The sequence below is a fragment of the Myripristis murdjan genome, chromosome 18 (assembly GCF_902150065.1).
Source record: "Myripristis murdjan chromosome 18, fMyrMur1.1, whole genome shotgun sequence".
Lineage (NCBI taxonomy): Eukaryota > Metazoa > Chordata > Actinopteri > Holocentriformes > Holocentridae > Myripristis > Myripristis murdjan.
In genome coordinates this window covers 9323844-9342729 of record NC_043997.1, presented here as the reverse complement: position 1 = coordinate 9342729, position 18886 = coordinate 9323844, and the positions used below count along the sequence as shown (strand labels likewise).

The window sequence follows — 18886 nt, the reverse complement described above, 5'->3', positions numbered from 1 at the left end:
TCTGATTATTAAAAAAAAAAAAAAAAAAAAAAAAACTCCTTTGCTATAAGTTGCTTATGATGCCATGTTTCATTTTAAGCCACTCTGTATAGGGATTTCTAGCTAAACGCTGTAATAACACATGTAAAGATGAGTAAAAGCATGACTATCATATGGGAAAATTTCTAGATTCAATGTAAAAGTCCATGATTCAAAGTTTGACCACTGTAAATGTATATTAAAAGTAACTGCACATTAAAGAGAGTTAGATTATTGATGTATTAACCTTCTAATGTTATAGCTGTAACTGCTCCATATCCTGTTGGCAATGCATCACATTTCATGTAACAGGTAACACCAGCTGATAAATATACTGCAGTAAAAAAGTAAAAAAAAAACACAAGATTTCCCTTCCCACCTGTGCTCCATTATTAAAAAAAAAAAAAAAAAAAAAAAAAAAAAAAAAGTTTTATTCTAGGCAATAACTTGAAAAGATATTCAAAGGTTAGTTTTAGTTTGATGCCTCAAAATAGTCTTGAGCAGATAACACACACTTAAAGATGAAGTGAGTTTTATATTTCTTGTTTGATTTACACATGTAGGTTTTTGACTCAGCATATCATTGTGATCACTTCTTTTTTTCTTTTTTTTTTGCTTATGAAATCCTTTCAAACCAAGCGGATAATGTGAAAAACGCCTGGAGTCGGGGAGTTGTTGAAAATGACAAAATCCTTCTTAAGCGTAACACAACAAGACAGAGCAGCCTCTCCTCCTCCTCGTCCTCCAGCAGCAGTGGAACGAAATTAAAAGCAAAAAATGGATCATTTTGTGTATCTGAAAAAAAAAAAAAACAAAAGAAAACAGATGGAGCAAATGTTTTCTTAGCAAATCATGTCTGGAACGAGGCTGTCTGTTGTTTTGCAGATGGCCTGTCTGCATTTTGACGGATGTAAAAGTTGAAACCCTCTCATCTCGTCTCGGGCACAGATTCAGTTTAACGTGTCAACGATTATGAGTGTCCATCATGTTTCAACAGTGTCGCGCTTTTATTTTTCTATTCCAGTCCCGCACAAAATAGATCCTGTAGGAACTTACACGTCAGGTCGTACAGTGTCTTAAACTCCATTTTATAAATATTAGGCCTTTAAAGTTATTGAATTGTCTTAGTTTTGAATTATTGACATCTTAATTTCAGCATAAATATTCAAATTCTGTGTTTTTATTTTTGTCAAAATTAGTTAAGTTCTTTACCTGGAGAGAGAAGTCCACCTGTTGCACTTGCTATGTGGAGGAAAGTAATACCTTTATTTATTACAGCAGCACCTGGTTACCTAACCCTAAAGGAAACTGTGCCCTTTACTATAAAACTGACTTTTACACAAGACCAAATGTGCAGTGCTTTCCTTGATGTTTACCTGCTTTGCTTCTTTGAATATGAAAAAAGAGGATTTGTCTTAAACGTTAGTCTTAAATTTTATTAAAATTTGTCTTAAGGTATTTAAAAAAGCATCAGTTTAATTATGCAGCCTCTGTGTGTGACATTCATCCACCTTTGTTTCGTCCACTTCTCTCTGGCTGCCCCTTAAAACCTGATTTTCTCCAGGTTGCTTCACAGATTTCACAGACGGAAATGCTCAGGCTCTGTGTGTGTGTGTGTGTGTGTGTGTGTGTGTGCGCGCCCTCCAGGCTTCATCTGGGCAGAGATAAAGGAGATGTGGGATGGAGGTTTCACAGAATACATCCACGATTGGTGGAATCTGATGGACTTCGCCATGAACTCCCTCTACCTGGCCACCATATCGCTGAAGATAGTGGCTTACGTTAAGGTAACACCGCGTGTGTGTGTGTGTGTGTGTGTGTGTGTGAGAGAGAGAGAGAGAGAGAGAGAAAGAAAGAGATAATGTAATGAGATGTGATCTAATTACCAAATTTATATCCTCTTTTATATGATATATTGTTGTTGATTGTTCTGCTTTGGCAACAATGGTTGTTTACCATTCATGCCAATAAAGCATATTGAACTGAGAGAGAGAGAGAGAGAGAGAGAGTCATGCCATCATTTAAAGAAGAAAGAGAGAAACAACATAAGTTTTTAAATCTGCTTTAGCCAGTGGTTTTCACTTGTTTCTATAGCGTGTATGTATTTTTTTTTATTATTATTATTTTTTTTTGTATTAACCTCCAACAATCACTTTTTTTTATTATTTTATTTTTTGTTGCAATTTATTCCCCTTTTGGAATTGCACGTTTACAAATGGCACAAAAAGGGCATCCATGTGCCTCATTGACTGTTGCCATGGTGAAATCCCACAGGTAAAGCTGCAAAAAAAAAAAAAAATTCAGATTCAACATTATGTTTGCAGTCAGGAGACAAAACGGCACCACGGTCGCTGAAATGATCAAAGAGCGTGTGTGGAAAGTCGACCAAAAGCTGCGTGGCTCAACTTCACGAGCAGCAGTGATTGGCTGTTTCCTCAGGCAGCACGCTGTGGGACCTTTTTATGTCCACAGTCAATTTTTTTCAATGAATCTGAATTATTTCAACATGATTTTGTTCATCCTGATGAATCGACTGGGGGAGTTTCATGCCTGTTAAAGTGTTGGAAAGTGTCTGAAATAGATTTTGTTTTGTTTTTTTCCTGCATGTACATATGCTGCATCCTCAAGAGGAACCGTAAAAATGACTTGCAGTGGATAGAGGCAGACGACCTTTGACCTTTAAAACACACACACACACACACACACACACACACACACACAGGACTCTTTGCTGTTTGTCTTTTTTGGACCAAAAGATCCGACTGTCAGTTTCACTTTGATGCCAGCGATCATGAAATACACAGCTCATAGACAAGACATGTACATTTATACAAGATACAAGATTCATCTGTTTATGGGAAGCCAATGGTGTATCAAACACACACACACACACACACACACACACACACACACACACAAACACACACCAGACGGCCAGGCCATCTGTGGCAGCTGTGAGTCACTGATGGTGGCGGGTGGCCCTCCTACACAGGTCCCACACACACACACACACACACACACACACACACACACACACACACACACACACACACAAACCAGTCCCAGCCAGCTCATAGCCTATATACTAAACCACACATACACACAAACCATACACATTTATGAACACACAAACACACACACACATACAGAGAGAAAGATACCGCACACACTAATTCAGGCGTGCACACACACACACACACACACACACACACACTCACAGCCACACAGCTGGGAGGGAGCTAAGAAGCAGCTGTTGGCCCAGTATATTTTAGGTTTTTTTTTTTTTTGTCCTTTTTTTTTTTTTACTTTAAATATTCATCAGCATTTTAAATCCAATGGGAGAACTGAGAGTCCCTCTCAAAGTTCTGCTCTGTCACTCACTTCCTGTGTGTGTGTGTGTGTGTGTGTGTGTGTGTGTGTGTGTGTGTGTGTGTGTGTGTGTGCATGTGAGAGAGGGAGAGAGAGACAGAGTGCATGCAAGAGCAAGTATGAGTGAGTGTATAAATTAGTGATTGTGCCTCTGCGTGTGGCAGTATCTGTCTGTCACTGTGTGTGTGTGCGCGTGTGTGTGTGTGTGTGTGTGTGCGTGCGTGCGTGTGTGCGTGCGTGTGCGTGCGTGAATGCTAATAGACGCAGAGTTAACAAGACAGAAGTCCTGTGGAAGTCTAATGGCCAAATTTAGAATGAGGAGGAAGTCAAGCGTCAGAAAATTGACAGAGAGAGAGAGAGAGAGAGAGAGAGAGAGAGGGTAGAAAACAGAAACAGAAAAGGGAGGAACAAGGTGAAGGAGAAAGACCTGGAGAGAAAGTTGGAAAAATGGGAGATGGGAAGAGAAAATGAGAGACTGGCAGAAGCATCGGAACAACTGAGAAAGAAAGAAAGAAAGAAAGAAAGTAATTAAGTGAGTAAGTAAGTAAGCAAGAAAGAAAGAAAGAAACAAAGAAACAAAGAAACAAAAAACAAAGAAAGAAAGATGTTGTTTCCACCCTGCCTTCATTGGCTTACAGTAATTCTAATTGTATTTTACATTAACTGGTTTCCACTGGAAAAGAAAATGAAAAGTAGAGCATTTACCAGAATTACAGATTTTTGTCAGCCTCTGCTTTAAAAAAAAAAAAAAAATCAGCAAATCTGATATTTATTAAGTTTTTGTTTACTTCCACCTGCAGAATAAGACAGAGACTTTAATAAATCCTCTTAAAGTTTGGGCCAAGGAATAAATAATAAAACCTCGTGTTATGTGTTTAAAGGTCAAGGAAATTCAGCATTTTTGTCCAGGAAAATAACTGACTGAAGATTTTATCATTATTTATTTATTTATTTATTTATTTATTATTTTATTAATTTTTTTTTTTTTTTTTTTTTTTTTTTTGGGTACATTTACAGTTTTAACACAGGTGTCCGTGGTATATCGATGTCGACAAAAAGTGCAGTTGTCTGCTGATATCATTGAGCTCTTTTGCCGTCACACAATAAAGCTAATGAGGTCGTTCTGATCAGAGGAGCGATGAGGAGGAGAGCGAGCTACTTCAAATGAAAAACAGACGCGTTAAAAACACAGGCTCAGCGTTTCAAGTGTTTGTAGTGCCTGTGTTTTTTTAGTAGTGTTTTGAAGTGTTTTTGTGTGTGTGCATGTGTGTGTGTATGTGTGTGTCCCTGTTAAAAGCTCATGTTGCCGACCCTCTCAGAGCCGAGTCAAACTCTGTGCCCACTTGTAATAAACGCTCTAAACTCCTTTACATGTCTCTCACTCGCTCTCGTATTTCTCTTTCACCTTCACTGTTTATATCACCTGTTTTTTCTCGACTTCCTTTCTCACGTTCCTCCCGTCCTCTCCCCTCCTGTTTCTCTCCCTCCTTCCCGTCTCTTTCTCCGCCCTCCAGTACAACTCCTCTCGTCCCAGGGAGGAATGGGAGATGTGGCATCCCACGTTGATAGCCGAGGCGCTCTTCGCCATCGCCAACATCTTCAGCTCCCTCAGACTCATCTCCCTCTTCACCGCCAACTCCCACCTCGGGCCGCTGCAGATCTCGCTGGGCAGGATGCTGCTGGATATCCTCAAGTTCCTCTTCATCTACTGCCTGGTAGGTGTAGGCCCTAAAAAGCCTTAAAATGTCTTCACCTCTTAGGACCTGGCGTACACATGCGTGGACATCACATTTTGGGTTATATTACTGTAGTAGTTAATTCTGCTTGCCATGCGACAGTGACAATGGAAAATGCTTTGAGTGTTTTATGTTTTGTTATAAGCATGTGATGCCTTACTGTGGCTGTGACTGTCCAAAGGGGGCAAAAATGTTGTTACTTCATTTTGTTTTTTGCATTGTGATATTCAAAACATGTTCAAAAATATGTTTGTATGTGTTATTAATGCAAGGCAAAGCAGTCAGGACAAAAACTGCAATGTTCAGGGTGGAAATAAAGACTTTTGCACTCTATTACACAAAGGCGACTTTAGATAGATAGATAGATAGATAGATAGATAGATAGATAGATAGATAGATAGATAGATAGATAGATAGATATACTTTATTGATCCCAACCAGGGAAATTATGGTGTTCCAGCAGTGTTTTAAGGAAATTGAGAACCAGTGTCCACATATCTGGAGATCATTTTTCTCTAAAACTACACCATGTAAAAAGATTATGCTTAGTTTTTATACTTATCAGGGTCCAATAAGCCAAAATAGCAAAGAGAAATAAAAAAAAAAATGCATATCAAACAAGAGCTCGGGTCTTAAGAGGTTAAATGCCATTTTATTACAATTACCAGGCCTTAAAAGTCCTTAAAAAAAGTCTTAAAATTGAATTTAAGAGGCTCCACATTTTATCCAATTCCATCTATCCACCTATTTTTGTAGTTTAGTAAAGTTCCTCTGCATCACATTTAACATTATAAACGCTAAACCTACATCTTTATACCTACCTGCTACTCTTCCCTGTTGGAGAAATGCCTGTTCTAGATAAGTGCAAGGTTATTTCTTTCTTATCTGTTCTTACCTGTAGAGAGAAATCCCAGAAAATCTGTGAGCTTACCTGTGGGAACACAGTTGTTTATGGTTACAGTAGCACCTTGCCATCTAACCTAAAGGAATCCGTTAAAATGACATTTAGTTAGAGTCATTTAGTTCGCTCTGCACTGGACCAAATTTGTCAAACGTACCTTTATACTTACCTGCAATGTTTATTTGAATATGGGAGAAAAGATTTGTCCAAAAATCAGTCTTGAATTTCACTGACTTTAACCCTAAAAGGTCTTAAAAAGGTTGAGGGTTTACACTGCAGGCTGAAACTGTAGCAGAAAGTCTTAACTTTTTCTTTCCCCCCTCATACGTGCCTCAGATCTGCAAAACAACAAAAAGCTTCACGGAGTCACATGTTTCCAGATCCCGTATGGTTTTTATGGTACAATATGAATTGAATCTTACATCATTCTCCCGAGACGGTTATCATGGAGGAGAACAGAAAACCAGCGAGGCCAAGAGAGAAGCTAAGAAACACACGACTTCAGTAAAACATCAGTCGTATTTGGTGAACTTGGTGAACTTTTGGTGACCCCGTATGACTAAACGGGTCTCAGTCCAAACTCTAAAGTCTTTGCCCTTGATGTAGAGGACCTTGATATGAAGTTGTAAAACGGCAGTGAAATAAATCATTCAGTTGGAATCTTTCCACATTAATTTTTGTCCTTTCTAATGAGAGATAAAGAGATTAATATTACAGAGGTCTTTCTGTTCATCGCCTGTTAATTTCACAAACTACAGCAGGGAAGGATGTGAACGGGAGCTTCTGATTTGACTCCTCGTGTATACCCTCTTTCCACCAACACAAACTTAGTTATAATTTGGGGCTGATGCTGGTTCACAGTTGGTTCAAAATGCAGGTTCTTCGACTGTCGAAACGCAAAGAACTGGTTTGAGATTTGAGCTGAATTCAAAGAATCTTGAAATTTAAAAGAATCCATTTCGAAGCCAGGGTAGTCCAGGGTCCAGTAGTGTGTGTCGCAGGGTGACCCGTCAAAAAAACACCCCAGCTGTCCAGTGTGATTTCACTTTTGCCACAACAAGTCACATTTCGGTGGATGATCATGCAAGCCAACCATCAGACCAAACAGGCAGTCTGTGTGAATGCCACCTTATGGCGCCTGCAGACTGTGAGATTTCAGCATCTCTTAATTTTATTGCAAGTGTAAGACTGACATGGACCAAATAAACATGGGTACGACATCAAGTTTGATGTATGTAGACTCTAGGATGATCACATCAAATCACTCTTATAGGCTATGAAAGATAAGCAAGAACAGAGCCCATGCAATAGTGATATTAATGTTTTAATATTAATTATTAATTTACAATAAGAGGTATTAATGTGTTTGGACAAAATTCAAAGAAAGGGAGGAGGAGGAGAATGTGGATCTAGTTGTTTTCTTCCTTGTTGTAATCACAAACATTTCATTTGCTCGTTTTACCTTCCATCATAGGGTTTAGCACCAGTGTCAGATTGACCAGTGCATCGTTTTATGCTGCATTTTCATTGGTTGGTTACAAGACGCAGGTCATAGCGGCAGTCACATTGTGAGATGGTGATTAGGGGTGTAATCGTGGTATTTACAACATGAAAATAGTGATATGGTGCAAATCATCCAACCACGATATACCGTGGAATAACAGTTGGCTCAGTTTTTTTCTCTTTTGTGTTCTCCGGTTCATTTAATCTCCTTCCCTCGCCTCGCACAACTTTCCCCTCTCCTCCCTCGCGCAGTAAACAAAAGTGTTGCCAGCCCCTTTTACATACATACATTTTCTGAATACATACATTTTCTGAAAGCTTACAAACAGGTGAGTATTGAAGTACTTGTGTTTTATGTCTCTGAGGTTCCAAGATGCCACGGGACTCAAAGAAAGAACATAATTTATGCGTAAATTGTGAAAAAATACATGCTTTTGATGTTTTGAGGAGCTGCAGTGACCTCCATGTTTGTCACAAACCTTCACAATTGGGTTTAAATGAGAGCCTTTAAAATGATACCAAACACACTATTATTGAACACTGAGAAAATACCTAACCATGAGTGTAAACTAGGTAATGCGCCTGCGTTTAATATGCATTTTTCCTTAGGGGGTGGTTCACTTCATGAGCTGATAACCAAAATTTAGCTACTCACCTGGAAAGGCTATCATACAAAAATATAATCTACAGACATGTATCTATTTAAAAAATATAACTAGCCTTCGTCCCTTTGAGTGGTACCGAATAGTGAAATATTGGTCTCTGGCCCATAGACTATTTTTTCCTTGTAGCAGACGCAGAACTCGTATGGGGCGCATTCAAATTCAGCGAACACGGCGAAGGTTCGCAACGTTTGCAAACACAGAAGCAAACAGTATGTTTGCAGTTTGCTACTACTGTACTTGAACGCACCCTCTAACGACTGACGTCACACTCTCCTCATGCTTCATGCTTCATGCTTCATGCTTCATGCGGTGTGAGAGTGAGACAACATGTCCGAGTCAGAGACTACAGTTAACGTTACAGATAAAGATGACCAGCAACTTTATCCACCAGAGAAAAAAGGTCATATCACCCATCTGGGAGTTTTTCGATTTGCGCAAGAAAGACGGATTTTTGAACGGCATTCCAGTCTGCAGAGAGTGTAGGGCTACGGTGTCGGCCAAAGGCGGCAATACAGCCAACCTACTCACTCATCTTCGCAATCATCACCCCAAACACTTTGCCACGGTAGAACAAGTAAGTTGTTGGCAGGCATAGCCTGACTAAACATGTCAAGGGTGCAGTGTGTGAGGTAGCTCGCTACTTATATGGTCGTTAAATGAGACCAGTTCACCATGACAGTGACTTTAGCCACCTGGAGATTTTATAGCTGAAAAATTGCTAAGAAATGTTTGAATAAATGAAGTGCAAGATATATTTTGTTGCATTTTTTTTTTAATAATATCGTGATAATATCGTTATCGTGATATTTTTTTGCCATGATAATCGTATTGTGGAATCGTATTGATATCGTGACAGCCGTAATGGTGATCCTAAAATTTCTCCCAGGCAATCTTTGGTTGCAAGACCGTGACAACGACCATCTTTGAACCTTTCTGACAGTGTGATGTCGGAGCCACAACCAAAGATATCGCCACGATTCTTCCACATCGGTCGTCTTTCATCCGGGGCCAGCCCAAAATCCCACCGTGTATACCCGTCTTTAATAAGTACTGGCTGCAAACCGGCCGTCAAACCGCCTTGGTGGAAAAGTAAAGGGGGCAACTGAACTTGTTTGTTTCTGGGCTGAAGTGCAGCTGTGCTTCCCGGCGCTGTCCGTGGTGCTGAAACTTTTAACAGGGATCCAGCATCCCCGAGCTGTTTCTCAGATCATCCGTTCCCGCCTGCAGCGAAAAAGAATCAGGCCATGTCTGTGCAGATATGGATATTTTTGAACACACAACTTTATATCTCCATTTTTTTTTTCCAGCACTTTCATAATCCATCCGGGCAGAGCTGTTTACAAAATGTCTCTGTACACTTGAGAACTGATGTGAAAAAAGTCCTCGCTGCATGAATAACTGAGCGGAACAGGTCATTGACGTCAACAATGCACAAATGCAAGTAAAAATACACTCATAAACGACCTAGTAATGTCCAAAACTGTGTGGGAAATAAAGTCAGATGACAAAAAAAAAAAACAACAGCGAGGCAGAGCCGCTGCTGAAAGATCAAAATGAATACAAATTGATCATAATGGGGAGCGTCTGTCATGATGAAAGTCTAGCGCAGTTGTGGGAAACCAGCGTTCCACTTTGGGGCAGCGTCTAAAGTCACGTTTTCAGTGACCAAGAATTGTGTGGACAGGAAGCCAAGACAGAAAGAAAAAAGTTGCATTATTTAAAAAAAAAAAAAAAAAAAAACTGGCACCATGTGGACGGGGTCTCAGTCTCGAGTTGTTAAACATTTCCTCAGGCCTCTAATATGGGAAAGATGCCACCGGATATTTGAAATTTTTAGTTATGTGCTGTCTGGTAGGGGAAGATTTACGCTGCAGGCGCACACACACATACACACACACACACCTCGAACCAATGCGGATCTCAAAATACTGTTCATATCGAGCAAGGGGCTGAGAGAGAAGTTGAGTTTGTGCCTGTCTGCCCGTCTACATTCTGGAAACTTTACAGTGGGGTTTGAACTTGAATTAACCTTCGTGAACTTTGCTGTATGGTTCTCGTCGTTCTAAAAATCCACTTAGTGGGTAATGATGAAAGAGCGAGCCAGCGAGCTGTACCCTTCGCTGAAGGACGTTGGGCCTATTTTATTAAATTCAGAACCCATTAATTCCTCCTCAGGGGAGATCCTAACCTAAAACAGAATCCACATGTGAATAGTTTGGCTCCATCAAGTCCTAAACTCCATCTGGATGCGCCCGCAGCAACAGAAACCACACTCTCTCTTACGCTAATCCAACAGCAGCTTTACATAACACACACTCTTCGCATCGCTGGTGGTTATGTGCCGATCGAGGAGGAAGCTGTGTCTCAGAATGACTCGGGGCCAAATAATATTGATCAGTGTAATGTGGTGTAATTTTAGATGCAGGAACTAAGAGGGGACAGCTAGAGAGAGTGTCTCCTACTCGTATAAAATGATTGACATCAACTTAATTCTGATTGTAATGGTTTAATGAAAGCACCTTGTAACATTGGTTTGGAAAGGTGCTATATAAATAAAGTTATTATTATTATTATTTCCTGCTTTGCTCCTGTTTTGCATTTTGGAAATGAACTTTCGCTGTTCCCATGAATCTCTGGTGAGCTTTCTCAAACTACACAAGAAACTTCCCGAATGCTATATGTGGAGCCCTGTCTCCTAAAGATTGCCTTCTCATACAGCTAAACTGCATTTTTACATTTCAAGGGGAACGTTTTGTTGTTGTGGAACGTTTGTAATCTTTTATTTTAAAGGCTGCGCCGGGATAATGGTGAGGTGGTGGACGGGGGTCAAACAACCGACTTTCACCCAAGTGGCCTGAGGTCGAGTCCGGCATGTTATGTTACTGTAACCTGCTGTTTTTCGTGCCTTAACGTAACCTTTCCCTAACCTTGGCTAAGTGCTCTGGGTGGCTAAAGTAACCAAACTAACCAAAATAATTAAAACATTTACCCCTAAACATAATTAAGAAATGCAGTTTGTGTTTAGAAGACAGGGTTGATAGGAGATGTGGCGTCCAAATCAATCCCACAGCCAGCTCCAGTCGAGTTCAAATGAAAACCAGGTTGAGACCAAGTCAACACCGAGTTTAAAACTGAGATCAGAGCGGACCAGGGCTTTAGGCAAGACCAAAATTAAAATAAACAGTTTGTTTGTCTTTCCAAGTGTAAAAATGTTAGAGGAGTTCCCTGAGGATGAGCAGAGATGCAGTGCTATCTGCAGGAGTAAACCTTTGAGTGTCTGACTTATTAATGCATATAAGTCTGAGGCCCATTACAATCCCTTACAGTGCTGAGGAAAATTTCACAAAAAAATCAGTAAAAATCAGGGTTTTTTTTTTTTTTTTAGATAATGGAGTCAACATCCAGACAGCGTCACGCACAGATAGACATGCTTGTGCCGGTCTCATTAGTGTTAGGTCGTCCAGAGGCTCAGAAATGAAAAGACAACACAGTAAAAGATCTTAATTAATTTCAAAGCCAACAAACTCTGCTTCGTTAACCACGGTGGCTTGCTTCTGAAACCTCTGAAAGAGAAAAATGACAGCATGGTGGAGCAGAAATGGGAGTTTTGCCTCTTGGGGTTTAGTTCAGTTTAGTTTTTTATCCGTTTTAAAGTGAATTTTCTCTTCAGTGTCTTTGCAGCTCACAACAATAACGTACACCTCGGCTTTATTCAAACATTACAAGGTTTATTCGATAACGCCTTTTCTGTCTTAGTGTGAGTATGTGTCTGGGGGGCCAAATGTAATATTAAAACAAATGTGTGTGTGTGTGTGTGTGTGTGTGTGTGTGTGTAGGTCCTGTTGGCGTTTGCTAACGGTCTGAACCAGCTGTACTTCTACTATGAGACCAACGCCTCGGACGAGCCCAACAACTGCAAGGGCATCCGCTGTGAGAAGCAGAATAACGCCTTCTCAACGTGAGTCCCACGCCCCGTCTGTGTGTGTGTGTGTGTGTGTGTGTGTGTTTAGATTATCCACACATTCCCAACTTCCTTGGAGATTTTTAGGCAAACCAGTATCATTTTATCAGTATCATCTTGGTAAGTGATAGATACAGACAGGTCTCTTTCATCACATTAGTAAATAAACACGTCTGGCATGTGTGTTGTGTGGGAATTATCTGTCATTTTAAATAATTGTAAGCATGTATGATGTGAATTCCTTCTTTTGTCATTGTGGAGAGCCTCAGTAGTGACATCGATAACCCTGCCATGTTCATTAGACGAACATAACTCTTACAGCCATGACATTGTAGCTGTAATGGATATTAACGACTTGTCATTAATTAAGTCAGTCAGTCAGTTCTGTCACTTTCCCCGCAAAGCTGACGTTGTCTTGGCTAATGTCAGGTTGTCACCGCAAAGATAAGAGTGTCAGCTTCGCAGGGAACGTGACAGAACTGAACAAATGACAGACTTTTTTTTTTTTTTTCACGAGGCTTTGATTTATTTTATTTATGAGTTTATTTGAACAGGGACAGTGCAAATTTTCAACATTTTGCCGGTTTATATAATCACATGAAGCTGATGTTGTGCACATTAGGGTTGCGTGCCGAACTGAGTATTTTTAAGGGGATTGAAGAAATTACATCAGCACTACCAAGTACCTGTTCACGTCAATTGGTGCTAAATGTTAGTAAATTCAGAATGGGCTGTGTTATGAATCCATATAAATACTGAGAAGATTTCTTATAAGCCTTTCAAAAAAAAAAAAAAAAATCGCTCCTAGTTTACCGCTTCTTGCAAGTGATCATCCGGGTGAGAGAGCATACATTAGAAAGAAAAAGAGAGAGCGAGAGTGCGTTACTCCGCTGTGCTCGCCGGCAAACACAATTCAAATCTCCAATTGAAAGAGATGTATCTAGTGTTATTCCCTCATCTTTGATGAGCAATGCGCTACAACACACACACACACACACACACACACACACACACAGTCACACATTCATCTTTATTCAACACCGCTTGGGATGTGAATGAAGACAAATGTGGAGACACCATGCCAGCTGCTGGGAATATCACACAGCCGCCAGCGGTGGTGCGTTCACGGACCTCGCCGCCGGCTTTGCCCTTTCCGTGTCAGACGCCTCAGGCCAAACACTCGGCGACTAGGTATGACTGCAGCTGGGACGACGGGTTTGGGAGGGGAGAGTCTCTTCTTTCTTTTGGTGGTTTTGGTGTTTACATAGTCATAGAACAAACTATCCTGTGGGTCTTGAAAGATCATTTAAAATGCTCTGAAACGCTGGCAGTATGGGGCTTTCTGTTCTGAAAACAGCTGGCAGCCAATGAGTTAATTCCTATTAGTGCTTTTTCCAGATGTTGTTACGCATCCTAGAACAACAAAATAATATGCACAATATTCACAAACATACTGCATCATAGTAAGGAGCATTTACAGTACAGTTAGACTGCACTGACTGAATAGTTTGGACTTGAAATTACATTTTGTGTTATTACACAGAGTACAGTAGCGAAAAAGGGTACCAGTACCTCAAGTTTGGTACCGGTATCAGGACTGGTTTCAGTTTTGGTTCAAATGTGAACAATACCCAGTCAGTCAGTACATTTTAATGTACTTTTTTAATGTGTTTTTTATAGGGTTTGTATCCTGTTTGTGTTGTAAGTTTTTTTTTTTTTTTTCGTAATGAACTCTGAGGCCAATAGTAAAATTGAACTAAACTGAACTGAACTGTTGCACATGGAGATTATAGTGTACAGCTAGTTTCCCAAACTACCAGTGAACATCACAGCCAAATAAGCTGCAGGTGTGAGGTTTTGCTGTATTTCTGTAGCCACATGCATGAAAAATCAACCAGCACATCAGGACACAAGGTCGCTGAAATATCTCCTTACATCTGGACTGTCAAGCGTGGAGAGTGTGTTTTATATCGGATGTGACTGTGTGTGTGTGTGTGTGTGTGTGGAGAAGTAAGTAAGAGAGTAATAAAGAGAGCGCTGCGTTTTCCCCTGCGTCATTTCCCACATTGTGTTCGTGTGTTTATGTCTCTGGAGGCTCCACAGAGGCCATAATTCAGACGCTCCCGTACACAAACCCTCGTCCTATGCGACGCCGCGCTTGATAATGATATGGAAAAGATTTTTTGGCACGGCTAGAGCTGAGGCTGTGAATGTGAGTCTGCTTTTTGTTGTATATGCATGAGGTGGGATAGGCGTGAAGAATATTAATGTGTGTGTGCGTGTGTGCGTGTGTGTGTGTGTGTGTATGAGAGAGAGAGATGGGTAAAAATTGCAAATGTGGAATGTGCGTCAGAGTTTAGCTTATGCGAGTGGCAAAGTTTGAGTTATGGCTTATGTGGCACCTCTGCAACACACACACACACACACACACGCAGATCCGGTGTGTCTGTGCTGAGAGCGGCAGAGCAACAGCCAAGCCCAGTCAGTGGGCTGAATATTGATGAGGCTTGTGGTTTGCTTTAGATAATAGCCTTATTGATTGGCGATCGATACCATTACAGTAAAGCTCTCGGGACAGTGATATGACTGCACGGAGAACAGGTGCCAAACCTAAAGATCAGCCTCTAAACTTTAAATTGTCTCTCGTTTCGTCAGAGGTAAGAGGTGTTGGGTTTTCTATCATCGACAGATTAATGTCGATAGCTGCCACGAGTGCTGCGCAGGCAGGTTTCGTCCCCGGCGTTAATGCGGGACGGGACGCAAGCTGAATTCATGAAGAGGGGCCTCTGTAATGGCTGCTACTGTACAGGACACTCATAGTCATACTAATGAAAAGTAGCTTTATATAGGTGCTATGCTATATATATATTTTCACATTCACCTTCAACTCCAACAACCCAGGATCAGTTTGCAACAACGACTCCTACCACGCAATCTGAAGCTTTAATTTGAAAGCATTTATTATTTAACGATGGTTAAAAACCTTCACACGCATACAAAATAATCTCCCTCTCTAATCATCACTTATGGCCCATTAGAAGTGTGTATTCGTGTGTGTTTGCAGAGACAAAGCCCTCTGCCTGGGTTTTCTTGTTTTGCTGAACTGCTTGTGGGCAGCGGGTGTGTAGCTCCCAGCCAATCACAGCGCAGCACAGTGCTAGATTGGTAGCACGACATCCAATAGGAAGCTATGAAAATTCACGGACGCAGATTGGTAATACGCCAAGCAGACAAAGCTTGTTCCACAACGAGAGTTTTTCTGGTGTGGGATTTCGGCAACAAAATAAAATGACCACCCAAAATGTAAAACCATCCATCGCCATCCTAGGAAAAAAAAAAAAAACTCACTGCCAGCAGTCAACTTAGTCAGGGAGGAGTCACTGAACTTTAATCAAACTTAAATCACCATGAAACTCAGACAGAAAGCGTAGCTGGCTTCTACTTGGTTGAAAATTGTGTCTTTTTCCTCTTGACCTCACGCAATCGTGATGTTTGGTCAAAGGTGCAGCAGATTTAGGGTTTCATCACCCTTTCTATGGTTTCTATGAAAATCCTGGAGCAGTCTTTGAATTTTATGTATGTATTTATTTATCTGTCTGTTTATTTTTTTTAGTGACAGTGCACATTAATCAACATTTAAATAAAATGTAAAGGTGCCAGTTTAGTGCCATGTTTAGCTGAGGCTGACTGATTTTCACCTGTAGCCCCCCATCAAAATGTTAAAAGGCTGCACCTATACATAATACATATATACAATATACCAGTGTGAAAACATTTTCCAGGCCTGAAAATATCTTGGAAAACGCTGATATATCCCTAAGGTTTTAGAAAAATCAAGGTCAATTTTCTTATAATTATCATAGTTTTGACAAGTGGAACTAGAAAAATGAATGTGTCAGTTCCTGTATTGTTCAGAGACATTATGAGACTTTAATTTGTTTTGTGATTCCACCCGCTAGTTGCAAAAGTTGCTTTGCTCACTCCATCATACAGTCATGGAAACTCAATACGCAGTTATGGAAAAGTCATGGAAAAGTTTTGGAATTTATTTGGCGTGTATGCTTAGAAACTCTGCGCTTTAGCAGTGTTCGTTTATGCAGCAGTGCGTATTTATAGTGCAAATCCCCATGAAAAAGATGCAGCACTTTTTTTTTTTGATGGTAAGATTTTGTACAAAATGTTGTAAGTGAACACACCGAGTCTGTCTTTGATTCCAGGATTCAAAGGGAATAAAACCTGAAAGTTAACTGGAACATTTCATATTTTTTTTCTTCTTCTTTTTTTTTTTTTTTTTGCTTGCACTTTTGCTTTCTTGTGACTGTCGTGACCTAAGATTTACACCAGCGGGAGTTTCAAGAACAAGCTGTCACGGAGACGGACGTTGCAATGTGACTGACATGAGTGGGCGCATTTCAAAGCCACTGACAGGCACATTTTGGGCACCGGCATGAAGATACGTGACACGGCAAAGCAGTGTGCAGCAGAGTGAGTGAGCAGGGCCTGTGATCGCAGAAAGGAGCACCAGTAAAGGAACGGTTTATGCAAAATCCATGATGGCTTTCCGTCCATCCTCATAGTCTCTGTTTGATTTGGTGACATTTTCAGTTTGTGTCCTCTCACCCAAAACAACGGGACTTGATCACTTCTGCTTGAGACGATTACCAGATTTATACATGTAAAAAAAAACTCATAATTACCTGATGAATATCTTCTTTTTTGCATTTTGGGTGAACTGTTCCTTTGACAGAAATGTTGCAGACAATAGTGTTTCTCAGACTGGCACAGGGCTTCCCTGCGAATAAGCAGAAGATAAGTCCTGTCAGTATATTGCTGCAGCTCCTAAAGGTCACAAACTACTTCATTGCTCTTTAAGGTTGCCAGTTTTAATCCCCGGACTGGCTGGGAAAATGTAGGTCAGTAACGTGAATCGGTAACACACTCCAGCACTTCAGAAAGTAACTCCAAACAGTTTTGAGAAGGCAGCCTAAAAACACTCACTAGTTATTCATCAAATGTCCAAAAAAAATGTCAAGGAAAAAAAAAAAAAAAAAAAAAAAATTATTATGGAAATTTGACACTTAACCTTTATATATTAAAATCCAAATCTGTGTGAAGATTTGATTTGATTTGAAAAGTTTATTTTGAACAACAACAAAACAAAACAACATGAATAATGACAGACAATGAAAAGTGTGTTCAAAAAGGAGTGGGAAGAAGTCAAAACTTATGTAATCCCACCCCTTCTGCCTGCACAAATAACTGATGAGCTTATCCTGCTTCTTGAGTATTACTACTATCAATAGCCATCATAATGATAATAATAATAACAATACTAATACTGCAACTTGTACTATTACTACCACCAGCAACAACAACAACAACAATAATATTATGAGAATAAAACGATATGATAATAATAACTATGAACATAATTTATAATTAATATACACCAGTTAATCCATTTACATTTATATAAAAGGACAAGACAAAGGGACTTAACAATAACAACACACAACATAAAAGAAAAGAATCAACTAATAATGAACAGAAATAAGTATAGTAAACAATAAATAAAGAATAATTAACAATACAGTATCCTGTGCACACCTAGTACAGATTAGTGGTTACACACTCCTTTCAAGTAGCCCTGCATGCTCAGACATGCTGACAGTATCTCTCAATCTTAATCTCTCAATGCAAAAACAAATGATTTTATACATCAGTCTGTCATGTTGCTAAACCAAAACCAGCGTGCTGCCACCCGAGCTGAGACCCAAACCCAGAGGACAAAACGTGACATGTGTGACTGCCATGACTGTGTGTCACATGTGGAGCTGTAATCTGTCTGTAAACCCTCGCTCAGACCGTGGATTAACGAGACAAGACGAGACGAGACGACACTGTTGCACAGAGAAGTCGTTGCCATGTGCCATCTCGACCCAAGCCGGCTGGTGGCGTCGGCTGCCTCTTGAACATACGGCGCGTCAAGTGTTTCAACAGCCAATCAGCTCACAGCAAAGTCAGCCGTCATAAATTTTTGCACAAACCCCCCTGGGTGTTGTGAGGTGTTGTGTTGTGTTGTTCATGAACAAACTGATTCTTTCGAGCGACTCTTTTGTGTCAGTGATTGGAAACGAGTTGTGGTCAAAATACGCCCACATGGTTGAGCTTTGGCTGCTGTCATATCAAGGATGTTTTGGTAACACTTTACAATAAGAGTACAACAATTAACATTAGCTAATACTGTAATGGTTAATTAACTGTTAGTTAATGATTATTATGGCATTTACTAATGTTAATAATATCTACAATAACCCTTAAATAACATATAAATTAATACCTTAGCATGAACAGCATTAGTACATGATTCTTAGACACATTAATTAACGGTTAGTTAACTGTTACTTAATGTTTATTACCTGTTACTTAATGTTTATTACCTGTTACTTAATGTTTATTAACTGTTACTTAATGTTCATTACCTGTTACTTAATGTTTATTACCTGTTACTTAATGTTTATTACGGCATTAACAAACGTTAATTGTTGTACTGTTATGGTAAAGTGTTACCGATGTTTTTTTGCCAACGTGGCAACAGGCACAACAGATTTTCTGACCAGTCACAGGAGGATCTGTGCTGCGATTCAGAATGACATCAGAGTTTTTTAGGATTATAATAATATTATTAATAATGATTATATATATATTACACTTTGTCTGATAACCTTTTGAG

The 18886-nt window shown here is 39.9% G+C and overlaps 1 protein-coding gene across 1 annotated transcript in view; it reads left to right on the top strand.

Moving 5' to 3' along the window:
* trpc5a (transient receptor potential cation channel, subfamily C, member 5a) overlaps positions 1–18886 on the top strand; it is a 110569-nt gene that overhangs the window by 61053 nt on the left and 30630 nt on the right. The window contains 3 exon segments of the mRNA XM_030076062.1: positions 1666–1805; positions 4902–5102; positions 12029–12150. Coding sequence (XP_029931922.1) covers positions 1666–1805; positions 4902–5102; positions 12029–12150 — 463 coding nt within the window.